The sequence below is a fragment of the Alligator mississippiensis genome, chromosome 12 (assembly GCF_030867095.1).
Source record: "Alligator mississippiensis isolate rAllMis1 chromosome 12, rAllMis1, whole genome shotgun sequence".
In the NCBI taxonomy this organism is placed as follows: Eukaryota; Metazoa; Chordata; order Crocodylia; family Alligatoridae; genus Alligator; species Alligator mississippiensis.
This window is the reverse complement of record NC_081835.1, coordinates 23,770,728-23,791,358: the sequence shown is the minus strand read 5'-3', so window position 1 is coordinate 23,791,358 and position 20,631 is coordinate 23,770,728. Positions and strand designations below refer to the sequence as shown.

At 44.7% G+C, this 20,631-nt stretch overlaps 1 protein-coding gene across 3 annotated transcripts in view; it reads left to right on the top strand.

The window, feature by feature from the left end:
• Positions 1 to 20,631, top strand: part of CACNA2D3 (calcium voltage-gated channel auxiliary subunit alpha2delta 3) — a 913,092-nt gene that overhangs the window by 425,827 nt on the left and 466,634 nt on the right. For all 3 annotated transcript variants that reach the window (XM_059716157.1, XM_019495461.2, XM_019495460.2), the window contains exon 9: positions 260 to 334. In XM_059716157.1, coding sequence (XP_059572140.1) covers positions 260 to 334 — 75 coding nt within the window. The remainder of the gene's footprint in view (positions 1 to 259; positions 335 to 20,631) is intronic.

Genomic DNA, 20,631 nt, shown 5'->3' with positions numbered 1-20,631 from the left:
AGCTTAACTATGTACAGTGTTCACAAACCCACCTGTCTACTAGAACACGTTCCATCAAGTTCTCTATTTTTAAGCTTTTAGCCTTTGAAAACCAAAGGATTGTGCAAAGGGGGTAATACATTGCCCAGTTTTTAAAAATGGACTGAATCCTATTGTTTTTGCTTCTTGTTCATGTTGCACTATAGCTCTAAATCATTAAATTAAATTGTATCTTACAAAGCCCTTAATTAAAATTTTCATCTTTTTTCTCTCTCTACAGTATAATGAAGAACTTCACTATGTAGAGCCATGCCTGAATGGAACATTAGTACAAGCAGACAGAGCTAACAAAGAGGTAAGGAATGAAAGTAACAAAAGAAGAGGGACATAGGATTTGATGCATATCTTTGTATTATAATGATCTTTTCTAATAAAAGAAATACTAGGATTTGAATTTATTAAATAAATTGTTCTCATCCTATTTTAAAAAGGCCTGTTATATGGCTCAATAGGTAAGAAAAAGAAAAGTTCACTTAGTTACCAGTACTTTGATCAAATAGACTTACTAGAAAAGATATATAAATCATTTAAAATAATTGGGGGATATTAATAAAGTTTAGTCACTTTTTCTAAGTACGCTATTCTGGTTTAAATTGCTCTAAATTATAACTGCCTTACTGTTCCCAAAAGATGCACAAAAAGAGATTCCTTTTTGAAACACAAAAAATTATGTTAAAACAAAAATCTTGAAACAAAGTAATACAACTGTAGGTCTCTATCTAACACAAATTGCACCTTTACAAGCCAATATCTCAAAGTAAAAAATAGTGCCTTTCATCTAGAAAGTTTTCAAAGCAGTGAGCAAACTGACCTCAGTCTTACAGTCACTTGTTAGGAAAAAATCACGTTAACTTCAGTAAAAGATAAGAACTACAGGTGCATCTACACATGCTAATTTAAAACACTTTAGTGTGATGCAGTGTTCATTAAGGGCACACGTCTACATGTGCACACCCTTAATGTGCCTTTAAAATGGTGATTTTAGGCTATTTGCACCTAAATTTGATACCTGCAAAAGCAGGTATCACATTTAAGGGCGAATAGCTAAACCATGTTAATGCACACATAGATGTGTTAAGATGCATTAGTGCTGTGTATGGACTGACTTGAGTAATTTAGTCCCACATCACCCACGCACACGATGTTAATATGCTTTAACAGGTGCACATGTAGATGTGAGCCTAAATCTTCTCAATGCACATTCAGCTAATGTCCATTAAGTTTAAGCTCACCTAAATGCATGTGTACACATGCCCTACATGACTAGACACTGTAGAGGATGCTAATGCCAGTAGTGCTACGCAACAGTCCTTGATACAGGAAGATAAAACTAGTTATAACTGATTTCAAAGTATGGTGATTTTGGTATGTATGGTACTCAAAAGGCAGATGTCTTTGGAAAACAGTCGGAAGGAATTAGTGGCATACAGTTCTCACTGAGGTCTTTTCCCACTGCGGCCAAGGCTTATGTGGGGTGAGGTAGGGGAAGCACCATTCTGCACTCTCCATTTTCCCCCACCTCCCAGATATACTGATTGATGGGGTGATTTCCCAGTTCCTATGACTGGCAGGGACAGTGCAGAGCTTTTCCTTAGGCAAGTATTCATGTATTTATAAATTTTATATGCCAAGTTTTCCAAGTGCCTTTTACTTGAGTGCCTCAGTTCTGTATGGCCTCTTGACACAAGTTTTTGCTGATATAGTTTTTACATAATGTAAATCTAACGCTTCTGCCAGGCACTGTGGATGGCAGTTAGAAGGGCTGAGTTCAAATGTAGTGGTTTAACAACCACCATAGTAAAAAGTTTGTTTTTTAGTTAAAAGTTTGCAGATTATTAGTAATAAAAAAAATCCGGGATTGGGAACCTCAGGCACCATGGTGCAAGGAAAGCTTGGGATGGGGAAGCCCCATAAAGAGGACCCTTTTCAGAGTCTGTGGGCACTGGGTCAGCAGAGGGTCAGGGGTGGGGCAGTGACTCCCTGCAGAGACCCCTTTGTGATCTAAGGAGATTTTGGAGTGCAGACACCCTTCTCTCCTCCCTTTTGACTCCCGCCCCCCACCTAGTACTTGCCTCCCCCTCATATGGAGCTATTGGGCTGCTCTGCTCTGAAAGGGCCCCTTGGAGCTGGCACAGCTGGCTGGGCTGGAGTCCTGGGGTCTGTGAGCAGCTGGCACTGGCTGAATCCACCAGCTTTCTACCTGGGAAATAGCAGACCAAGGAGGAAGGTTAGAGGGCACACCCTGATCCTGGTGGGGTCAAAGCATGGCAGGAAACAACCTCTGTGATGTATACCAGAATCCACAGATCTGGCAACAGGAAGGGGCTATAGCTTTTAGGCAGGGGGGAGAGAGCCATCATCTGGGCTATGCAGGCAGCTTTTCAGAACAAGATCCTGCCTCTGACCCCCTGTCATGGAGCAGAATGGCAGTGGGGTCCCATGCCAGCTGGGCTGGACTACACAGTAGGCCTGTGTGAAGCAGCTAGTATTCGTTTTGGATTTGGATTCAGCTGATTCGGGGGACAGTGATTCGATTTGGTGATTTGAATCACTACCCTGATTCAATTCAGACAGATCTCATTCAGAGATTTGGCAGCAGCTGAATCTCTGAATCAGTCAAGCCAGGCCCATCCTCCACCCCTTTCCCAGCCCAGTAATGGCTGCCCCAGCTCCTGGCACTTGGGGGGGGGGAAAGTCCCAGCTCACCAGGTGCTGCTGGGTAGGGGGCAATCCCCCCATGCAGTGGGGGGCTCCCTGCTGCCCCCTGCTGCATGAGGGGCTCCTCTGACCCACCCCTTACTCCCTCAGCCCCCCCACAGGTGCCCCGCCCAAGCCAGCTCCAGCCCTTTTAAGAACCCCCCCCCAAAAAAAAACCCAAACAAACCTGGGACTCACTGCTTCTGCCAGTAGGGAGCAATCCCCACTGCCCTGCACCACATGGGGGGTTCTGCACAAGCCCCTGAAGCCCCAAGGCTGCTGCAGGAGTGGTGAGTTTGGGACTTTTCTGTTTTTTGGGGTTTTTGGGGGGTTTTTTCTTAAGAGGCCGGAGCTGGCCCAGGCAGGGCACCCATGGGGGGGGCAGGGGGACTTGTGGCTGAGCCCCCCATGCGGTATGGGGCATTGGGGCACAGCAGAGATCACCCCCCACACACACACCCAGCAGCACCCAGTGAGCACTGGGGCTTTTCTTTAAAGTACTGAGCTGGGGCAGGGGGGCAACAATGGGGGGGCTGGGGGAGCAGGCAGGAGTCAGGGGGGCTGTTGGAGTCGGGGGGTCGGGGTGGCTGACAGGGGTCCCCCTGCCCCTAGTACTTACCAGCTCTGAGTCCAGCCTGCAGCCACTAGGGATTGCCTGAATCATCAGATCTCTCGAATCTTTGAAGATTTGGAGAGCTTTGAATCAATTCAGACCTTTAAATTGGTCCCCTGATTTGATTTGGATTCAGAGATTTGGCCACCAAATCGAACCGAATCTCCTCCAGATTGAATCACCACCCAAAGCTTTGCACAGCCCTACTACACAGCAGTCTAAACTTCCTTCCCTGTTGTGGGGTGGGGCATGTCTGGGTTCCCACAACAGAGCCCCCACAACACCTCTCTCGCAGGAAGATGCTGGGATCCCACTGCATCCTGACCCAGGGCTCTGGCCCATGCCCAGAGGAGATCCTGCATTAGTGCAGGCAGAAATTGGCACCCACTGGGGACATGGACCACATCTACATCTTTCCCCTCTGCTCACACAGTGCCAGATCCATGTCATCCTCCAGTGCCTGCTCATGCACCAGCCTTAGCATCATCCTGTTCCCTCCCTGTCTTTCACCCCCTGCCCTCCCTCCCTCCCTCCCTCCCCGACCACACTTCCAGCCCTGCAGCTCTATCTTGGCTGCCCTGCCTCCTCTCTGCCATACCTGGCCAGCTCTGGTTCATGCACACTTGCATACTTTTGAAGTAAGCACTGAGCACCTGTTACAGACAGGGGATGGCTGGGACAGAGCAGCAGCACAAGAATGAGGTTGGGATAGAGGGTACAAGGTCTCCTGTGGGTCAGAAACCTTGACAGATGTTCCTAGCAAGATGCCATGCTGTGCTGCTGCTTAGAAATCAGGTGGCACTGCTCTGCTTAGCTTGTCCATCAGCACTTAAATCTAGCTTCATTTTGATGATGATGGCAGATCTTCAAACAAGCTCAGTGCCCCTTAATTTTTTATGGACAGCTCCACTTCTTTATTGACTTCAAGAACAGGTGTTTTTAGCCTTTTTTTAATGAACAGCCCATAAATTTATGGACTATAAACTACACTATAAGCTACACTGTAAACTTTGTGTTTTCATTACTGATCCTGATTCTCTGTAGCGTACATAATATTAAACTGTAGGCATATACCAGCATTTGGTATATGACAGTGGTATCTAAAGGAACCCACTACCCCTCCCTCTAAATCTAGAATAGAAAAAAAAGAAGTACTTTAGAAACTATGAAGATGGAACTGGTATAAAAAAATCTAAATTAAAAAAAAAATAGGATCACAAGCAAGAATATGTGAATGCTGTTTTTATAATGGCAACTGCTGTATCTGAACCTTTTTTCCTGTCATAAAAATCATGGAATACTTAGTGTACATGGAGACAAATGAGACCTAAAATTTGCATTTCTTTAAAGAAAACCATGAAAAAAATTGTTTTAGCATTAAATATATTCTCTATGTTAATGTACTTAATGTACTGGATAAGTAGACTGACAAGTAATTAATAATGAGAGTATTACACGTGTCCTTTTAATCTACTGTTTTCTTTTCTTGACATCTTTCTTTAAATGCATCTGAGGCTGTTCTTTTGATAATACCCTAAGAAAACAGCAAGCCTTATTCATAGCTTTTTCGTTTGCTTGTTGATTTTAATTATTTTTGAGAGTTAAAACTTGTTGCTTTTGCCAAATGTAGTTAAAATGAGCGATGACAAATTACTGAAAGGTTTAATGCTACATTATTTCATTACGTACTTGTTAATTAGTATTTGATGCCATAGTAATCAGGCCAGTGAATAGCCTGCAGATTAATTGTGAAAGCATTCTCATAAAACAAAATGTGGCCTGCTATGAAGACTGTCATTTGTTTGGGTCTGATGATTGGGCTGAACAAGCAGAATAATACAGTAGACTAGATTCATACATGTTATCTGGCAGAACAGCTGCTGAGGCCAAAGATGACAGAAGTATTAGAGCAATGTGAAAGGAATACTGAAGTCTGAAGAAACACTGAATGTTGTTTCACGGTATATCTGGAGAAGTCTAGAGTTTTCTTACTTTAACAACTTTATTCTTGAGAAATTACTTCCATTGAAATAATTTTTGAACCAAGCAATACCTAAAGCATAGAGTTATCCTGTGGCTAATAAAGTGAACAAAGTTCTCCTAGATACCTGTACATGTTGTAATTTTGTCATGCAAATTGATATACCCCCTTGCAGTATTAGAAAACTCCAATGGCTGCAGTATCATTTATTGCCAAATAGTGGAGAGGTTATAGAGCTGAATGAGAAATTTGAAGGTGTCTTCAGTTGCTTCTGGATTTCTAGTTGGATCTGTCCCATTTAATGGAAAAGACTGCATACATTCTCAGGGAAAAAAACAAACCAAACTACAGTATCCCTGAGTGGGTTTCAGCCTTACATTGGATTGTCCTGCATAGGTTTCTGCTTGGTTATATGATTCTGCAAAAGAAGCCAGTAAAAACATTTTGTTCCTTTGCACTGGAATCTTTCTAAACTGTCTATCTTTGAAATGTGGGACCCCAAACTGGACACAATACTCCATGCGAGACCTCACCATTGCTGAACAGAGTGAAAGCATCCTTGATTCCAAGTGACACTCCTATTAAAACAAACCTATCTGTTGTTGGCCTTTTTTTCCCCAACAAGAGCACGCTTTTGGCTCAGATTTAGCTTATGGTCCAGGTCTTTATCTTCAGTAGTGCAGTCTAGTCAGGTATTCCCCAGTCTGTATTTGTGCATGAAATTATTATGTCCCAAGTTCAGGACTTTATACTTGTCTTTATTGAATCTCATCTGACTATTTCTCTAGTCTGTCCAGGTCATTCAGAATCCTAGCCCTGCCCTCCAGTATCTGCAACTCCACCCAACTTGGTGTCATCCTCAAATTTGCTAAGTGTGTACTCAGTCCCATTATCCAAATCATTAACAAAGATATTAAACAATACCGGACCCAGGACAGACTGTTGAGCAACTCAGACCCAACTTTTAGAATCTGAATCACTGATGACTACTTATAGTATAATGATCCAACCAGTTATATATCTACCGTACAGTACTTTCATCTAGTCTGTATGTCCTTTGCTTGTTAGTAAGAATGTCATGGGAGACAATGTCAAAAGTCATACTCAAATTAAGGTATATCAGAACAGATTCAGGAAATGGGTAGTTAGGTTCCCTATCCACAGAGCCTGTCACCTTGTTGTAGAAGGAAATGAGGTTGGTCAGGCATCACTTGCTCTTGGTGAATCCATGTTGTCTGTTCCTGATCACCTTGTTCTCCTCTATATACTTCACAACAGATTCCCTGAGGACCTGCTCCATGATCTTTCCAGGTATTGATGTCAGGTTGACCGGTCTGTAATTTTCAGGATTCTCGTTCTTTCCTGTCTTAAAGATGGACACTATTCTTGCCCTTTTGAAATCATATGAGCCCTCACTCAACCTCCATGAGTGCATCCAGATAAGTCTGCATGTGCCTCTTGCAGTGTCTCAAACCCCTTTGAGACACTGCAAAAGGCACGTGCGGAAACAAAAAAATGTTCCCCCCACTGCAAATTTGCAGCAGGGGAGCAAAACTAGACCAAAAACCCAGGGGGAAAAAAACAGATCAGCACACGGTCCCAGACCATGCCCTGAGACAACTGGAGGCTCAGTTCTCCAGAGTGCCAGAGCATCTCTGTAATTGGCCCTTTCCCCGGTCCTGAAGCATGATGCCTGCCCATGCTGGGCAGGCAGAGGTGCAAGCACCAGGGACCTGGACCCAGCTTTTGCGAGGTAAGCAGGAGGTCGTGGGGCTGGAGGAGCGGGGAGGGGACCTTCTTTCCCACCCTCCGTTTGTTCTCCTTACTCCCAGTTCATTCCTCTCGCTCCTGGCTCACTCCCCCACTCCCCATTCATCCCCCCCCCACCCCAGTTAGTTCCCCCTGCCCCCTGTTTGTTCTCTTAGCTCCCTGCTCCCCACTCACTGGCAGTACCAGAGAATGAGCAGGAGGCTGGAGACATACCCCTGCTGTCTCCAGCCCCTTGCTCCTTCCCCTTCTGTCTCCAGCCTTGGGAGAGCAGGGGACAGCAGGGGAATTTCTCCAGGGGCTGTCTCCAGCCTCCTGCTCCCTCCCAAGGCTGGAGACAAGCAGGGGAAGGAACAAGGAGCTGGAGACAGTAGGGAAATGTCCCCAGGAGCTGTCTCTAGCCTCCTGCTGGTTCCCCTGCTGTCTTCAGCCTCCCAAGGCTGGACACATTGGGGAAAGGATCAGGGGGGCTGGAAACCAGCAGGATGCTGGAGACAAGCCCCTGGAGATAAGCTGGAGCCTTCCCCTGCTTTCTCTAGCCTCCTGCTCATTCTCTGCTACTGCTGGTGCATGTGGATGTCCTGGGAGAGCAGGCAGGGAGCTGGGGGAATGAACAAAGGGTGGGGGGGGCAGGGATGAACAGGAGATGGGGGAGCAGGGGAACAAATGGGAAGCTGCAAAACCAACAGGGATGGGGGGAATGAGCCTCCTGTTCATTCTCCTGTTCTCTCCAGCCTCCTGCTTGTTCTCCTGCTCATCTCCATCCTCCAGAGGCTAGAGAAGAGCAGGGGAATGAACAGGGGGCTTGAGACCATTGGAGGATTGGGAGGGAGCTGTAGCCCCTGGGGGGGGGGCCTGGGACCCTGCAGGCAGGGTAGTCCATATGCTGTGGGGGGGTCTCTGCCTTGTGGGGGGCAGGGGACCATTGGCAATGCATAGGGGGTGCATGTGCACCCCCTGAGCTTGACAGTGCATCTCCTCAAAAAAGGTGCTGCCGACACTGTCAGCGGTGCCTGTAGGTGGTTGCTGCATGCAACCCCACTCCCTCCACCACCAGTGGTGTCTGTAGGCAGTCAGCCATCACCACTGGCCACTGCTGTTGCTGCTGGGGGGTGTCTGTGGGTGCTCGCCGCTTGCCACTCCTCCCCCCACTTCTGACAGTGCCGGTGGTGTCTGCGGGAGCTCCCCACTTACCACAGCCACCACACTCCTACCGCCACCAGCACCACCGTGCCCCATCGGCCACCAGGGGCATACAGCATTCATGCCGGGGACCCACCCTTCCTAAGCAGCCCCCACTCCCACAGTCTCCCCAAACATACCCACACAGTGACTCATCCCCCCACATCCCTCCACACCCACCCTCTCCTGCAAACCCCACATCCCCCCCATCACACACCCACCATGTGATAAGGAAACCCAAAGCAAACATTAAAACATATAGATATTTAGGATTTATTTTATGATGAAACTGGAGACACTGGTAGGCTTCCAAATTTCTGTAACATTGTAAATATAGGAATAAAACTTTGACCATCTCATCGTTCCTCCTTTCTCTCTCTCCTCTCTTTTGTTCTAATTGTGGAAGAATGTGGATTTTGAGGTATTTTAAAAAGTGAATTTGGGATGCTGCCTCAGCAGTCTAACTGACACAAGGGGCTAGTGTCCCCAGATACCAATTGCCTGGGCCCCAGAAGCTCCTGAGGTCAAGTAACCCTGAGCTGCTAGCCAGTGCAGGTTTTTGTACTGCTGGGACCAGGACAGGGCAGCTTTTTATATTGCTGGGGCAGCTTCCCCTGGCTGCAGATCCGGGAGGAGCCAGGCAGGGATATTTTGTTCCAAGCAGTACAGTTTGCTCCACAACTAAGTGCATGTCCGAGCACATGTGCTGAGGCAAAAAGCCCCAGCTCAAATTTGCACCACTTCTATTTCAGCTGCTGTAAGCACATGTGCTTGCATGTATGGATGTGCCCCATGAGTTATCACAGAGGTTAGCCAATAGCTCTGAAATTACCTCAGACAATTCCTTCAGTATCCAAGGTTGCATCCCATCTGACCCTGCTGACTTGAAAACATCTAACTTCTCCAAATAATTCCTAACCTGTTCTTCTACTTCTCTAGGCTTTTTTTTCTCCTTCCCTATCTTTGCTGCCAATTGCACTCTGGTAGATGTATCTGGTAGCTGCCCTTATTTGTGAAAACTGAAGTCAATTAAGTCATTAATTACTTCAGTCTTCTCTGAATCATCTGTAACTAGATAGCCTTTATTCCATAAGGGACCACTGGTTTCTCCGATCTTTTTCTTACTTTTGATGTGATTATTGTCATTTATGACCCTTGCTAGTTGTATCTCAAATTGTGCCTTTGCCTTCCTAATTTTCTCCCTGTATGCTGATGCAATACTCTTATACTTTTTCCTACTACTGTGGCCAGGTTCCCACTTTTTAGAAGATTCCCTTTTTGTATTTCAAGTCATTGACAAGATTGCTGTCTAGCTAGTCTAGCTTCCTGTTGAACTTCCCATTCTTCCATCATATTGGGATAGCTTGCTCCTGCACCCTTAAGAGGGCCTCCTTACAGTAAAGGCAGTTCTCTTGGACTTCTTTCCTTCTCAGATTTGCTCACAGGAGATCCTATCCACCAGTTGCCTGAATTTGCTAAATCTGTTTTTCTGAAGTCCAGTATCTTTATTCTGCTACTCTCTTTCCTTCCACTCCTTAGGCTCTTGAATTTAATTATTTCATAGTCACAGAACACATCTACATGAGACACTGCTGCGCATTTATTTAGTACTGCACAGTAATCAGAGTTGCTGCACAGTAGCAGCAGAAAACACCTTTTTAGTGATGCTGCTGTGCAGTAGTCTAAAAATACTGCTCAGTAGCGTATTAACACTCTTGGTGCTGTGATGCACTACTGCACAGAATTGTTCAGTTATTGTGCAGTTAGATTCTCATGTAGACATGCTCACTGTCACTTAAGTTATCTTCCACCTTTTACATTCTCAACCAATTCCTTCCTGTTTGTGAGCAGTAAGTCAAGAAGAGCTTTCTCCCCTCATTGGTGTCTTTGGGTGTTTGTACACGACACGAGATTTCCTGCAACTGCATTTGAGTTTGCATGAGCAGGATTTCCTGCCGCATTAAAAGTCTTTTCGGCACATTAAACTAAACTAAAAGTGCTTGGACATAAGTTAGTTTGCATCACCATCAATTACATCATCATATCTATGGATCTGTGGCATGTAAATGCCAAGTGACTCAAAAACCTTACTTTGCCACCAGGTGGTGCTGTGCATTCCTGTAGTTCATACTTTTGGCCACTAGGCACCACTATTTGTTGCTCACTATTTATTGATTTATTTATTGATTTATTTATGGATCTTGCTCATCCCTTGCTCCTTCCCCCTGCTCCCACAGGGGCCAGGGGCTGGGGCTGCTACAAGGCAGGAGGGGTAGGGGCTGCCTTTGAGGGCAGTGGGGAACTCTCAGGCAGCTAGGAAGCACAGGGAACAGCTGAGGTCTCTCCTGCAGGGCTGGGGAGGGCAGGGGGGCTGTGGGTTGGCAGTACAGGGTGGGTGCTCACAGGGCTGGGGGTGCAGGAGGCTGCAGGTCAGGAGTGAGGGGTACTGGCAGGGCTGGGGGCCAAAGGGCTTCAGATCAGGAGTGAAGGGCACTGGAAGGGCGGGGGCAGGGAGCTGTGGGTTCAGAGTGAGGGGCATTGGCAGGGCTGAAGTCAGTGGGTTGAGAGTGAGGGGCAGCAGCAGGGCTGGGTGGGGGCTGTGGCTTGGCGGTGAGGGGCAATAGAATGGGTAAAAGCAGGAAACCAGTATGTCACTGCCCAAATCTCTCCAGTGCAATAAAACTGTCTGTCTGTTTGCATGCATTGTTGGGAAGGAGCGATAATGCCTGCCTCTGGGTGGGATGGGGGGAGGGGAGGAAGAAAACCCCTCAGCTTCTCTTGGAGAATAGATGAAACTTGGCCTGTGAATGTGATAATTGGCCTCTTTGAAATATAAAAACTTTCCGTGAAAAGTGGAAAAAAAGTGGGCCCTATCTGTTCCGATCCTGAGTGGGCCAGAGTGCAGTGGCTCCATGTCATGCGGGTGGTGGCAGAGTGTGTCTGGCCCCAGAACAGGCTGGAGGGAAGAGGAGGGGAAGCTTGTGGCACCCCCCAACCTGGGATGGGGCTGCTGCACTGCACCAGGCAGCCTGGCCACAGCCCCTAATCCCCCTCTGAGGCAGGGCACTGTTGGTGCCTGCCACTTTAAGAGTTGGAACAGGCAGCAGCCAGGTGCTTGAGTACAGTGGCCATTTTGAGACCCAGGATATTTATAGGGGGAAGCAGCAATTTGCTGATGGCAGCCATGAGAGAAATATCCAGTGGAGCACGCTCGGCAGCAGACCTGGAAGTGGACTAGAAGTACTTCTGGTCCACTTCCAGGTCCACCAGGGAGTGCGCAGTGGGGCCCCTGCATTCCCCCAGGTTGGTGATTCATGTCTCCTGGGTTGGGGGGGGAGGGGAGGGGGCTGGCATGGCATGGTCCCCAGGCCCTGGCACACTTCCTGGTGGACCCAGAAGTGCACCGGAAGTACTTCCAGTCTACTTCTGGGTTTGCCACCAAGCACACGGGGGGTGGGCGCCCGCACTCATGTGGGATACTCCATCTGCACCAACATTGCAGCATTCACAAGCTGCACCTGGTACCTTGAGGTATGTAGAAAAAACATTTAAAGCTGTGTCTATGGTGGAATCGTTGATTCTCTGAATTGGCATCGAATCTTCAAATTCAGAATCGAATCAGGGACAGTTATCTGAATCAATGGATTGAATCACTGTCCCTGATTCGAGCTGAATCCTAGTCTGAATTGAATACGGCTCATTTTGCACACCACTACTAGTTGCCACCCCGGTGAAAGGTGGGTCGTGCTGCCTTAATAACCCCAGCCCCCACAACCAGGTGGGTAACCCCATAGTAGTGCCCGAGAAGGCAGACCCATGTAATAGAGTGTGGACTAGTTGCTCAGAAGCCTGACTTTAGGCACCCTCCACTTCTCAGTGCTGGGGCCAGGACCAAAAGGGTCAAAAGGGCCAGGGGCCACCATGACGGACCCCCAGAGCTAGGGGCCTGGGGTTCTGACTGGCCTTGGAGGTGAGGCCAGGGCCTATATGGCCAAAGGTCCTGGTGAGGGGGTACACCTGAGAGGGGAAAGAGTGCAGGTAGCTTGGCAGCCCAGAATGAGGGCAGAGTAGGCCACCTGATGGGAAGGGGTTTAATTGGTGTCCAGAGCAGAGTGTTATGGGGTCCATTGTGGACCTATAAGAACTTAGATGCCATCTGTGAGGCATGGGCTGTGGTGTAGGGGAGGCTTAGAGCTGCAGATAATGCCCTCTGGCATTGGGGCAGGAAATGGGCAGCCTCCCACATAATTAACACCATAATTATGTATCATCAAGGCATGGCAGGTGAGAGAGGTGGGTGGTTAGAAACAGTCCTTCACAATCACTTGCATATTAGTGTGCTTTTGTAGGACCTATTCCCTGTGGAAGCAGTATGGATAACTTTCTCTACAAAAATCAGTGTTTTGCCTTTTGAACAGTAGAGGATCAAAATGACTATTTTCAAAGGTGGATGTGGAGCCTGTGACTCACTCCGCCTGGCCTATCGGGGTGTTGCCTCTCCCCTCAACTCGCCTGCCACGACTTGGATGTAATCAATTACCTTCAGAGGGGTCTACAGTGGAGATCTTTATCCTGGGTGGGGCCTCCCGATAGACGGTGTTACTCACGGTTGTCTGACGCAGTGGTCCATGGGGCTCCGCCTCCCCTACACCCCGTCCACACGCCAACCGCTGGGTGATGCGTTCCAGATGTTTCCAGGCCCAGTATGACGGCCTCAGACCGGTTCCCCGGTTCCTGGTTGTTCTCCCTCCTGCTGGGAGTGATTCCTCCTTTCTCCTCTCTTAAAGAAAATACTCCTCCGAATCAGGAGGAGCTCATGGGTGCTCCCCCTGGTTCCAGCTCCCTCCTGGAGCCTCCGCTGTCTCCCCTCTCCTACCGTCAGCAGAGCGTTCCCCTGCCTCCTGAGCGTCAGCCGCTTCAGGATACTGAGAGAGTGCCTCGGCTTGCACTCCCTGACTGCCTTTCACTCAGCTGTTCGCGAAAGGCTTACAGCTCTCGGCTAAGCTGCCTGTTTGAGACCCGCAGGCTGGGTCCTCTCCGCTCCGTGCGTGAGCCCGCAGCATGGGCAGCACACCCGTACTCTCTCTCCCTGGCTCTCTCTCTCTCCCTGTCCTGCCGGTGTTTTTAAACCTTCCCGCAGCGGCCGCTACAGCCGCTGGGATTGGCTCAGCTGTTCGCCGTGCCGGGAACAGCTGTTGCCAGAGCCGGCGTAATGGCGGTTCGTGCGGCTGCAGCCGCGGATGCGGCTCCTCCTCCCGCTGCTCTTCAGCCGGTACGTATGCCCCTCTGGGGGCTTGCTCTCGGGGTCTGGGGTCTGTGGGTCCTCCCTTCTCTCCCTCACTAGCCTGTGGGGGCACTTCACCGCCACAGTGGAGAAGGGCAGCTCTGTGCTGCTATTCTGGTTGCCTCCTTCTCCCTCCTATTATGCTACTGGCTATTTCTTACAATATGAAATGGTAAAAACTGACATATTATTGTTGTGCATTTGGTTTCCAAGATTCTTATTTGTGAATTGTGACTGAGTTTCCTGAACATTCACTTTATTGTGGGTACATCTAATGAGCCATGTGAAAACTGTAAGTCCTAGATCTAGAATTGAAGATTCAAAAAAATACTGCCCAGATGTAATATCTGGAATTAATCCTACCGTAAAACTTCCCATCACTCTGCAACTGATTTAAATGCAGATTACTACATATCCATGTGTTACTTTGTCTGATTCATTTTAATTTAACTGATCAAAAAGTTTTTATGCCACCCAGATGATGCTCAAATATTATGAACAGTATTTATTCAAAATAGCAAAGTGCAATTTCACATTTCATTCTTTGGAATATGCCACAACAATTTATATTTGGCAGAATTCCATTTTGTAATCTGGAATCAGTTTCTGCATGCTTTTTGAAAGTTAAATAAAAAAGTTCCAGGTTTTGAGAGCATAATTAATAAGACCTTTTGCCAGCTAAAGCCAGGTTTGTTAATTATTGTTCTCCTTCCTGAAAGTCAAGAATTACAGAGTAAGGCTGAGATACGTAGCATGTGTAATCTGAAAGTAGTCTTAATATGCCAGCACATTGTCTGTCACTTTACTTTCAGGTTGTAGTTCCTGTGAAGAATCTTACTGTATTTTTTAAAATCTTATTTTAGGTTTTCTAACATGTTAAACAGTGTATTTGCCTAAATACTTTCAGACACAGGAATGTTGTTGTCAATAATGAGGCTCAAGGGTTTACATTAAATGAAGATAAAGAAAACCAGTGAGCAGTGACAGCTATCATGACTATTTTGTTCACAGGCCCATGAGATGCACAACTACAAACTTGGCTTGCTGAATTGTCTGATGTATTTGTAAGTCTGCATACAGAACATTTGGAATATGTCCATGCAAGAAAAATCACATAGGGCCTGAATCAAACTACTGACATTCATGGAAAGATTTTTATTGAATTTGATGTTTGTGGGTGAGGTATTTAGAGAAAAATATCCAAAAAAACCTATTAATACACAGATATATAATAACTGGTCAAAAATAGCAAACATTTTACCTGTTTTGAGCAGTTTCTGTACCTTCAGGACAATACATCTGAATTTCTTCTTTGGGAACGGAGATGGAAAAAGAAGGTGGATACTTCAGCAAGACTTGGGCATCTAAGGCCCTTTGGGAACACTTTAGCCAAAAATTCTTATTGAAGTGTCAGCCTAGATCATAGGATGTGAATGTGCTTTATTTTCTCTGTCAAGAACCACATATACCTATATCCATATGTTAAATATGAAATCATAATCATATAAGGTATTTTGTTTGTACTGCTGTGTTTGAAGTTGAATGGTTTGGTAAAAGTCCCTGCTTTCTTGATACCAGGAGCAAACCTTTTAGAACATGGAACCATGAGAGTTGCAGAAGTGGTGGTGACATTCATGCCTTAAAAATCTTCCATGATTTCAGTATCTGTTTAAACATTCAGCATAGTATAATTAATTGATGTTTCAGAGATAAAGTATCCCTAATGCAGCTTTGAGTTTCTAGACTGCCTATGTTTGGCATTTACCTGCCTGTCACCTACACACATATTCTCACAGGCACCCTTTCCTGCAGGAATGAGTTTCAGGGGAAAATCACACCTTGGGACAAAGAGGGTAAAAAGTGTGAGGCAGTTGACCTAGTCTGATCAATTTGTCTGAAGTTCTGATCCTCAGCTTGGAAGTGTGGTCATTGCCCTTAGCCAAGAGCTGTGGAAAGAGACTGGGGCTAGACTTTTCAGCAGCAATCATGTACTTCAAAGGCAGTTTTATCTGTTACAAAGACAAGCAATAGTTGAATTTTCCAGCCAAACCAGAATAAGCTTAATGGCAACTTTCAGAATCAAATGCAGCAGCTGTTATAGGACACAGTGTGATTTTAAAAGAGAAATAAGGCTGGTAAGCTATCAGCTGTAGTCAGATATTTCAAAGGCAAGTAATTTTGCCAGAAAGAAAAGCGATAGCTGAATTTGCTAACAAAGTCACAGTAGGCTTTGTAGCAAAATAAACTACCATTTGATTTCTTGGTTCTGCTGTAGAATACAATTTGGTTTCATTTTTAGGAGGAACATAGCTCACTGTTCATAATTTTGTTGTATGTTGTTATCCTCCTTAGGAAGCATTAGACATCTAGTCAGGAGTATGTCTACCCAGTTACATGCGACCTAAGTGACTTATCACACAACAAAAATAATGAACAAACAAAGCAAGTCGCTTGTTAAATAACAACTCATAGGCTGAAAAGTGCTCATCCATACTATTTCAAAGAACTTTTGAATAAAAAAGATTAGTAGGAAGCAGAATAAATTTAAAAGATGAAAATAACTACACTAGCCCCAAACTTTCTGACTGGAAACTCAGTCTTGTGTGAAACAAGTTTGTGCACATGTCTAAGTGAGTTTGCCTCTGAGCACAATTTTGTTCTCATGTAAAAGTAGATGATAGTTAAATTCCTTTAAGTGTCACGTATAGATAAGCTTCTGCGTTTTCACTGGTGAACACATGTACTCTATTCTTTGTGTACACGACAGCAGAGATATCATAACAAAACCAGTAGCAGATAAGTACAATTTCCCATTATATTTTTTTGACCAACTGTTGCAAATATTTTTATTTGTTTTTTATACTTTTAAGCAACCAATACTCACAACTCCGGCAAGTCATCAAAACAGGTGAGAGATGGGCAAATCTTTTGGAAAACATATTGAGGGTTGTTGGATAAGTGTTATAGCTTCACTTATCAAGTCTTAATATATAGGCTGGTATGGCTTCAAAGAAAAAAATCATGAAGTCCTTCAAATAAATGCCTCTTCCCACACGTGCATGTCAGGAGGCAAAATTTGGGAATTAGGGGATCCCAACCTAAGTTGTTCCCTTTGTCCTTGCCAGTGTAGGGGAATCAAGTGAAGCCTGGAATCATAATTATGATCCTGAGCTCCACCTACATTGACAGGTTGGAAGCTGGGTGCCTGCAGCCTAGTGTTTGCTGGTATGCTCCCAGGTCCAGAGCTGACAATTGCCATGGTCAGTTTGATGCCCCTGGATGGTCCCAAGGCTGGGACTGACAGTCAGCTGGTTGTTGGCCCTAACCCTTGGGCAGCTCCTGATGTGCTGGTTGCATCTACACAAGACGTTTACTGTGGAGTTGCCTAATTAGCTGTGCAGCATATGTCTCAGTGTCTATACATGCAGCCCCATTAGGCTGAAGGAAACTAATAAACACCACAGTAGGTTAGTATTTGTAAATACAAGTACTATCCTGCTGTGGAGTTTTTTCATGTATAGTAATGCACGTGTAGATGCTGATGGGACTGGCTAGGGCACGAGGGTGCTTCAGGGTGGGGGCTGCATGCCAACTAGGCCCACACTGGAGCACCCTTGTGCCCCAGACAACCCCCCTGCAACATGTTGAGCTGGGCAAGAGCAGCTCCAGGCTGGCAGGCTGACCCCCAGATCCTCTGCCAGCTGTATTAGCTCAGAGCCAACCTGGCTCCACATACTGCAGTCCTAGGCGCAAGTTTAAATGGTGCATCTGGGGGAGCAATACACTCTAGTGTGATAAGCATCAGAGATTATTGCTTTTCATTAATTGCATGTGTAGACACACCTACTATATGTCAGATTAAAGCACCATATAAACCCTCCATAAAAATATTTTCCAGTATATATGGAACATTTTTATGGTTGATGTACCATTTTAAGGCATCTTAAATTGGTTTGTGTGTAGCACCCTTGCTCTTTACACCGCAATTAACACCTGAATTGTGGCATAAATGTAACATGTAGCGGGACCCTATAAAACCTAAAAATAACTTTTATATTCTTTGAAACTTATTGAGATACCAAATATGGTATTCCCAATAAGCTAAATACAGTTACCACAATTAAAACCAGCATTGGGTAGATGTTGCCATATAATGATATTTGATATGGCCACAGTTTTTCCAAATATGGAACAAAGGGCATATCTGTGGTAACTGTTGGGAAACAGTGAATTTTTAATAGCTTACTTGTATCATTTTTGCTTTCTAATGGTGTCAGACAAATGACCTTACTAGGTCTTTTATTTTCCTGATACAATATTTATTACTGGAACTGTATATCAAAAGATTTCTACCAAATGCTATATACTTAAAATATGCTGTGCAAACTGCTTTTAACCTGCATTATTCTGGTAGCATTGTTTTTGCATACTTTATATCCATTTCTAATACATCTCTCACTGTATTAGCTCAGTGCCAATATTGAAAATTAGTATTATGTTGGCCTTGTTTTAAGAAGCTTTTAAAAAAATTCTTGCTAACTGCATCCTGCTAGATTCACATTCCTGTTTCATATGTGGGACAGATAAGCAACCTCAGTAGAAGCAGAAATGAAGAATTACTTCAGTTATCTAATTATGGCTTTTTACCATAGTGAGGGAAGCAGATGTTTTAGTAACTCTGAACATGATTTACTTGTAGGATCAGTATCCCAAACTTTATGTCCTTAGCATTTACTAAAAAAACTGTTTGCTTTGTATATATGTATAAATTAAGGTTTTCTACTGTGGAAAGTCACTTTAATTAAAGCTATTAATGTTTCTTTCATTTTCATGTTGGAGTCTTGTCTTCATTTCAAAACAGTAGGACAAATATGTCAATACAGAAACAGTACCTGTATTTCAGTACATTTTGTTCAAAGTAATCATAAAGAGGCTAATCTTGTTTCCATTTACAGTTGGCATTTCACCTGAAACAAAATATTTTATTTGGAAATATCTTTTTTTTAAATAGAAGTGAAAATATTTTTGAAACACAAAGTTATTTTGAATCAAAACCTTCTGTTCAGACTGTATAAACCAGTGGTTCTCAAACTTCTGAGAGTCGGCATACCATGTACTTTTTGAATGTGGTAGCATCTGAAATTGAAAACCTGTTGTGCTCACTTCTAAACCAGGTGCCACTGTAACCAGGTAAAACTGCCCCATGCACCTGCTGACACACCAGGAAGGGCTGAGGCACATGTAGGCTTTCCTGCCTCATTAAGGTTCTCTGATAAGCCTCAAGCAGGCATGAGAGCTGACTTATATTGCAGCCCTTCCTGGTCTAACCATACATGGCCTCTCTCAGAAACAGAAGCATGCAGGACAGGTGGAATTATTCTGTATGTGTCTGTGTCTGGGAGCAGAGTGGGTGGGGTTGAACCAGGAAGAGCTACAGCATGCACCAACTCTTCTGTCTGCTTGAGGGTTGTCAGAGAACCCTAATGCAAGAGGAGTATGCACATGTGCCACAGCCCCACATGTAGGGCAGTTATATCTGGGTGGCAGTGCCTGGGTCATGACATCTCTAAGGGGCTGAGAGGGCTGAAGCACCCTGGTTGAGAGCCACCTTTCTAAACAAAATATGACTTTTTCTGAATTTTTTTTTCATTTTTGACGATTTAGTTAAATACACAGATTTACAAAACATGTCATGTCAGTATAGAAAAACTGCATTTTTTTGCACTAACTATTTTTCCCTAGCTTTAGTTAATTGTATATAACAGGGGTCTCCAACTGGTGGCCCAGCCCAGAGGCTTCTGTCTGGATCCCATTTTTACCACCACTTTTGCTGCTGCTAGTGTCTCTGGGCTCCCTCTCTATTGTATAACTTCTGCTTCCTGCCCCAACCTGTGTGCAGTGGAGGGAGGATCTAGAGCCTCATGTAGCATGGGGTGTGGTTCTCCACCACTCAGAAGTTGAATGGCTCTGGTATATATAATGTAGCTAACCATAAAAATAATTCCATATTCCAAATCAATTTTTCCTAAAACAAGCATTACAAGACAAGCATTCAGAAGTTAGGTAAATCTAAAAGATACCTGGAGAGTTAAGGTAGATAAATGCAGTTAGGACATTCAGAATACTTAAGTACACTCAATGGTAACACCAACACATTTTCATTTTGTGCTTCCAAATGAGAAGAAATGGATTTTTAAAAATACTTTTATCCAGTTCATTTTTCTTAATCCTTACCATCTGGACAAAAATATTCCTGACACTAGTTGCTAAATTTCTTAAGGACCCATTTTAAAATTAATTTTAACTCATTAACTGATAAATGTTTTGGGGTTTTTTTTATAAATGTTCAGAAGATTCATTCTGCACTCAGACCAGTTGCTATATCTTGGTGGAGGAGAAGGCCCATAGTATTCTTCAGATAGAAGAATATGGTGGAATCCTTACCTTAAGTTAGGGTGAGCATGTGTCCCCTTTTTTCTGGGACAGGCCTGTGAATCCTGGGCATCCATTGTCCTGTTTTCAGCAGGGTGTCCAGTGTACATGTTTAAAAGAGGACTGTTACACAGACACACATGCAGCCTCTATTCCCTAGAGCTTTGCAATCCTTCCACTCTCCCTTCCTCTGTGGCCCTTTGGCATGCTCAACTGAAACCAGAGCTTAGAGCAGGAATGGAGTCCCTTTACTTCAAGTGAAAACTCAGCTTTAATGATGAAGCCGTACCCATTACATGCCATAATATGCAGTTGATATGCTGGTTGCATTGTCATGTAAATTATGCAACCCTTTTGCTGATTTCCGGTAGCTGAAGTCTGAGGTCTTTTCTGCCATATTCATGCCATTCCAACCAAAATGAGCCTTTTCACAATGGGTCATAACTTAGTTTATTTAATTATTGATTTGTATGACAAAAGAGCCTGAGGTAACACAATTACCTCACCATCATTATTATTGTCAGAGTTCTTGATTCCAGGATCCATTGATAATTCAAAATTATTATTATTATTTTTTTTTTATTAATGGTAACAGTTTGAAAACTGACAGGGACTCAGATTATTATCAATTTGTCA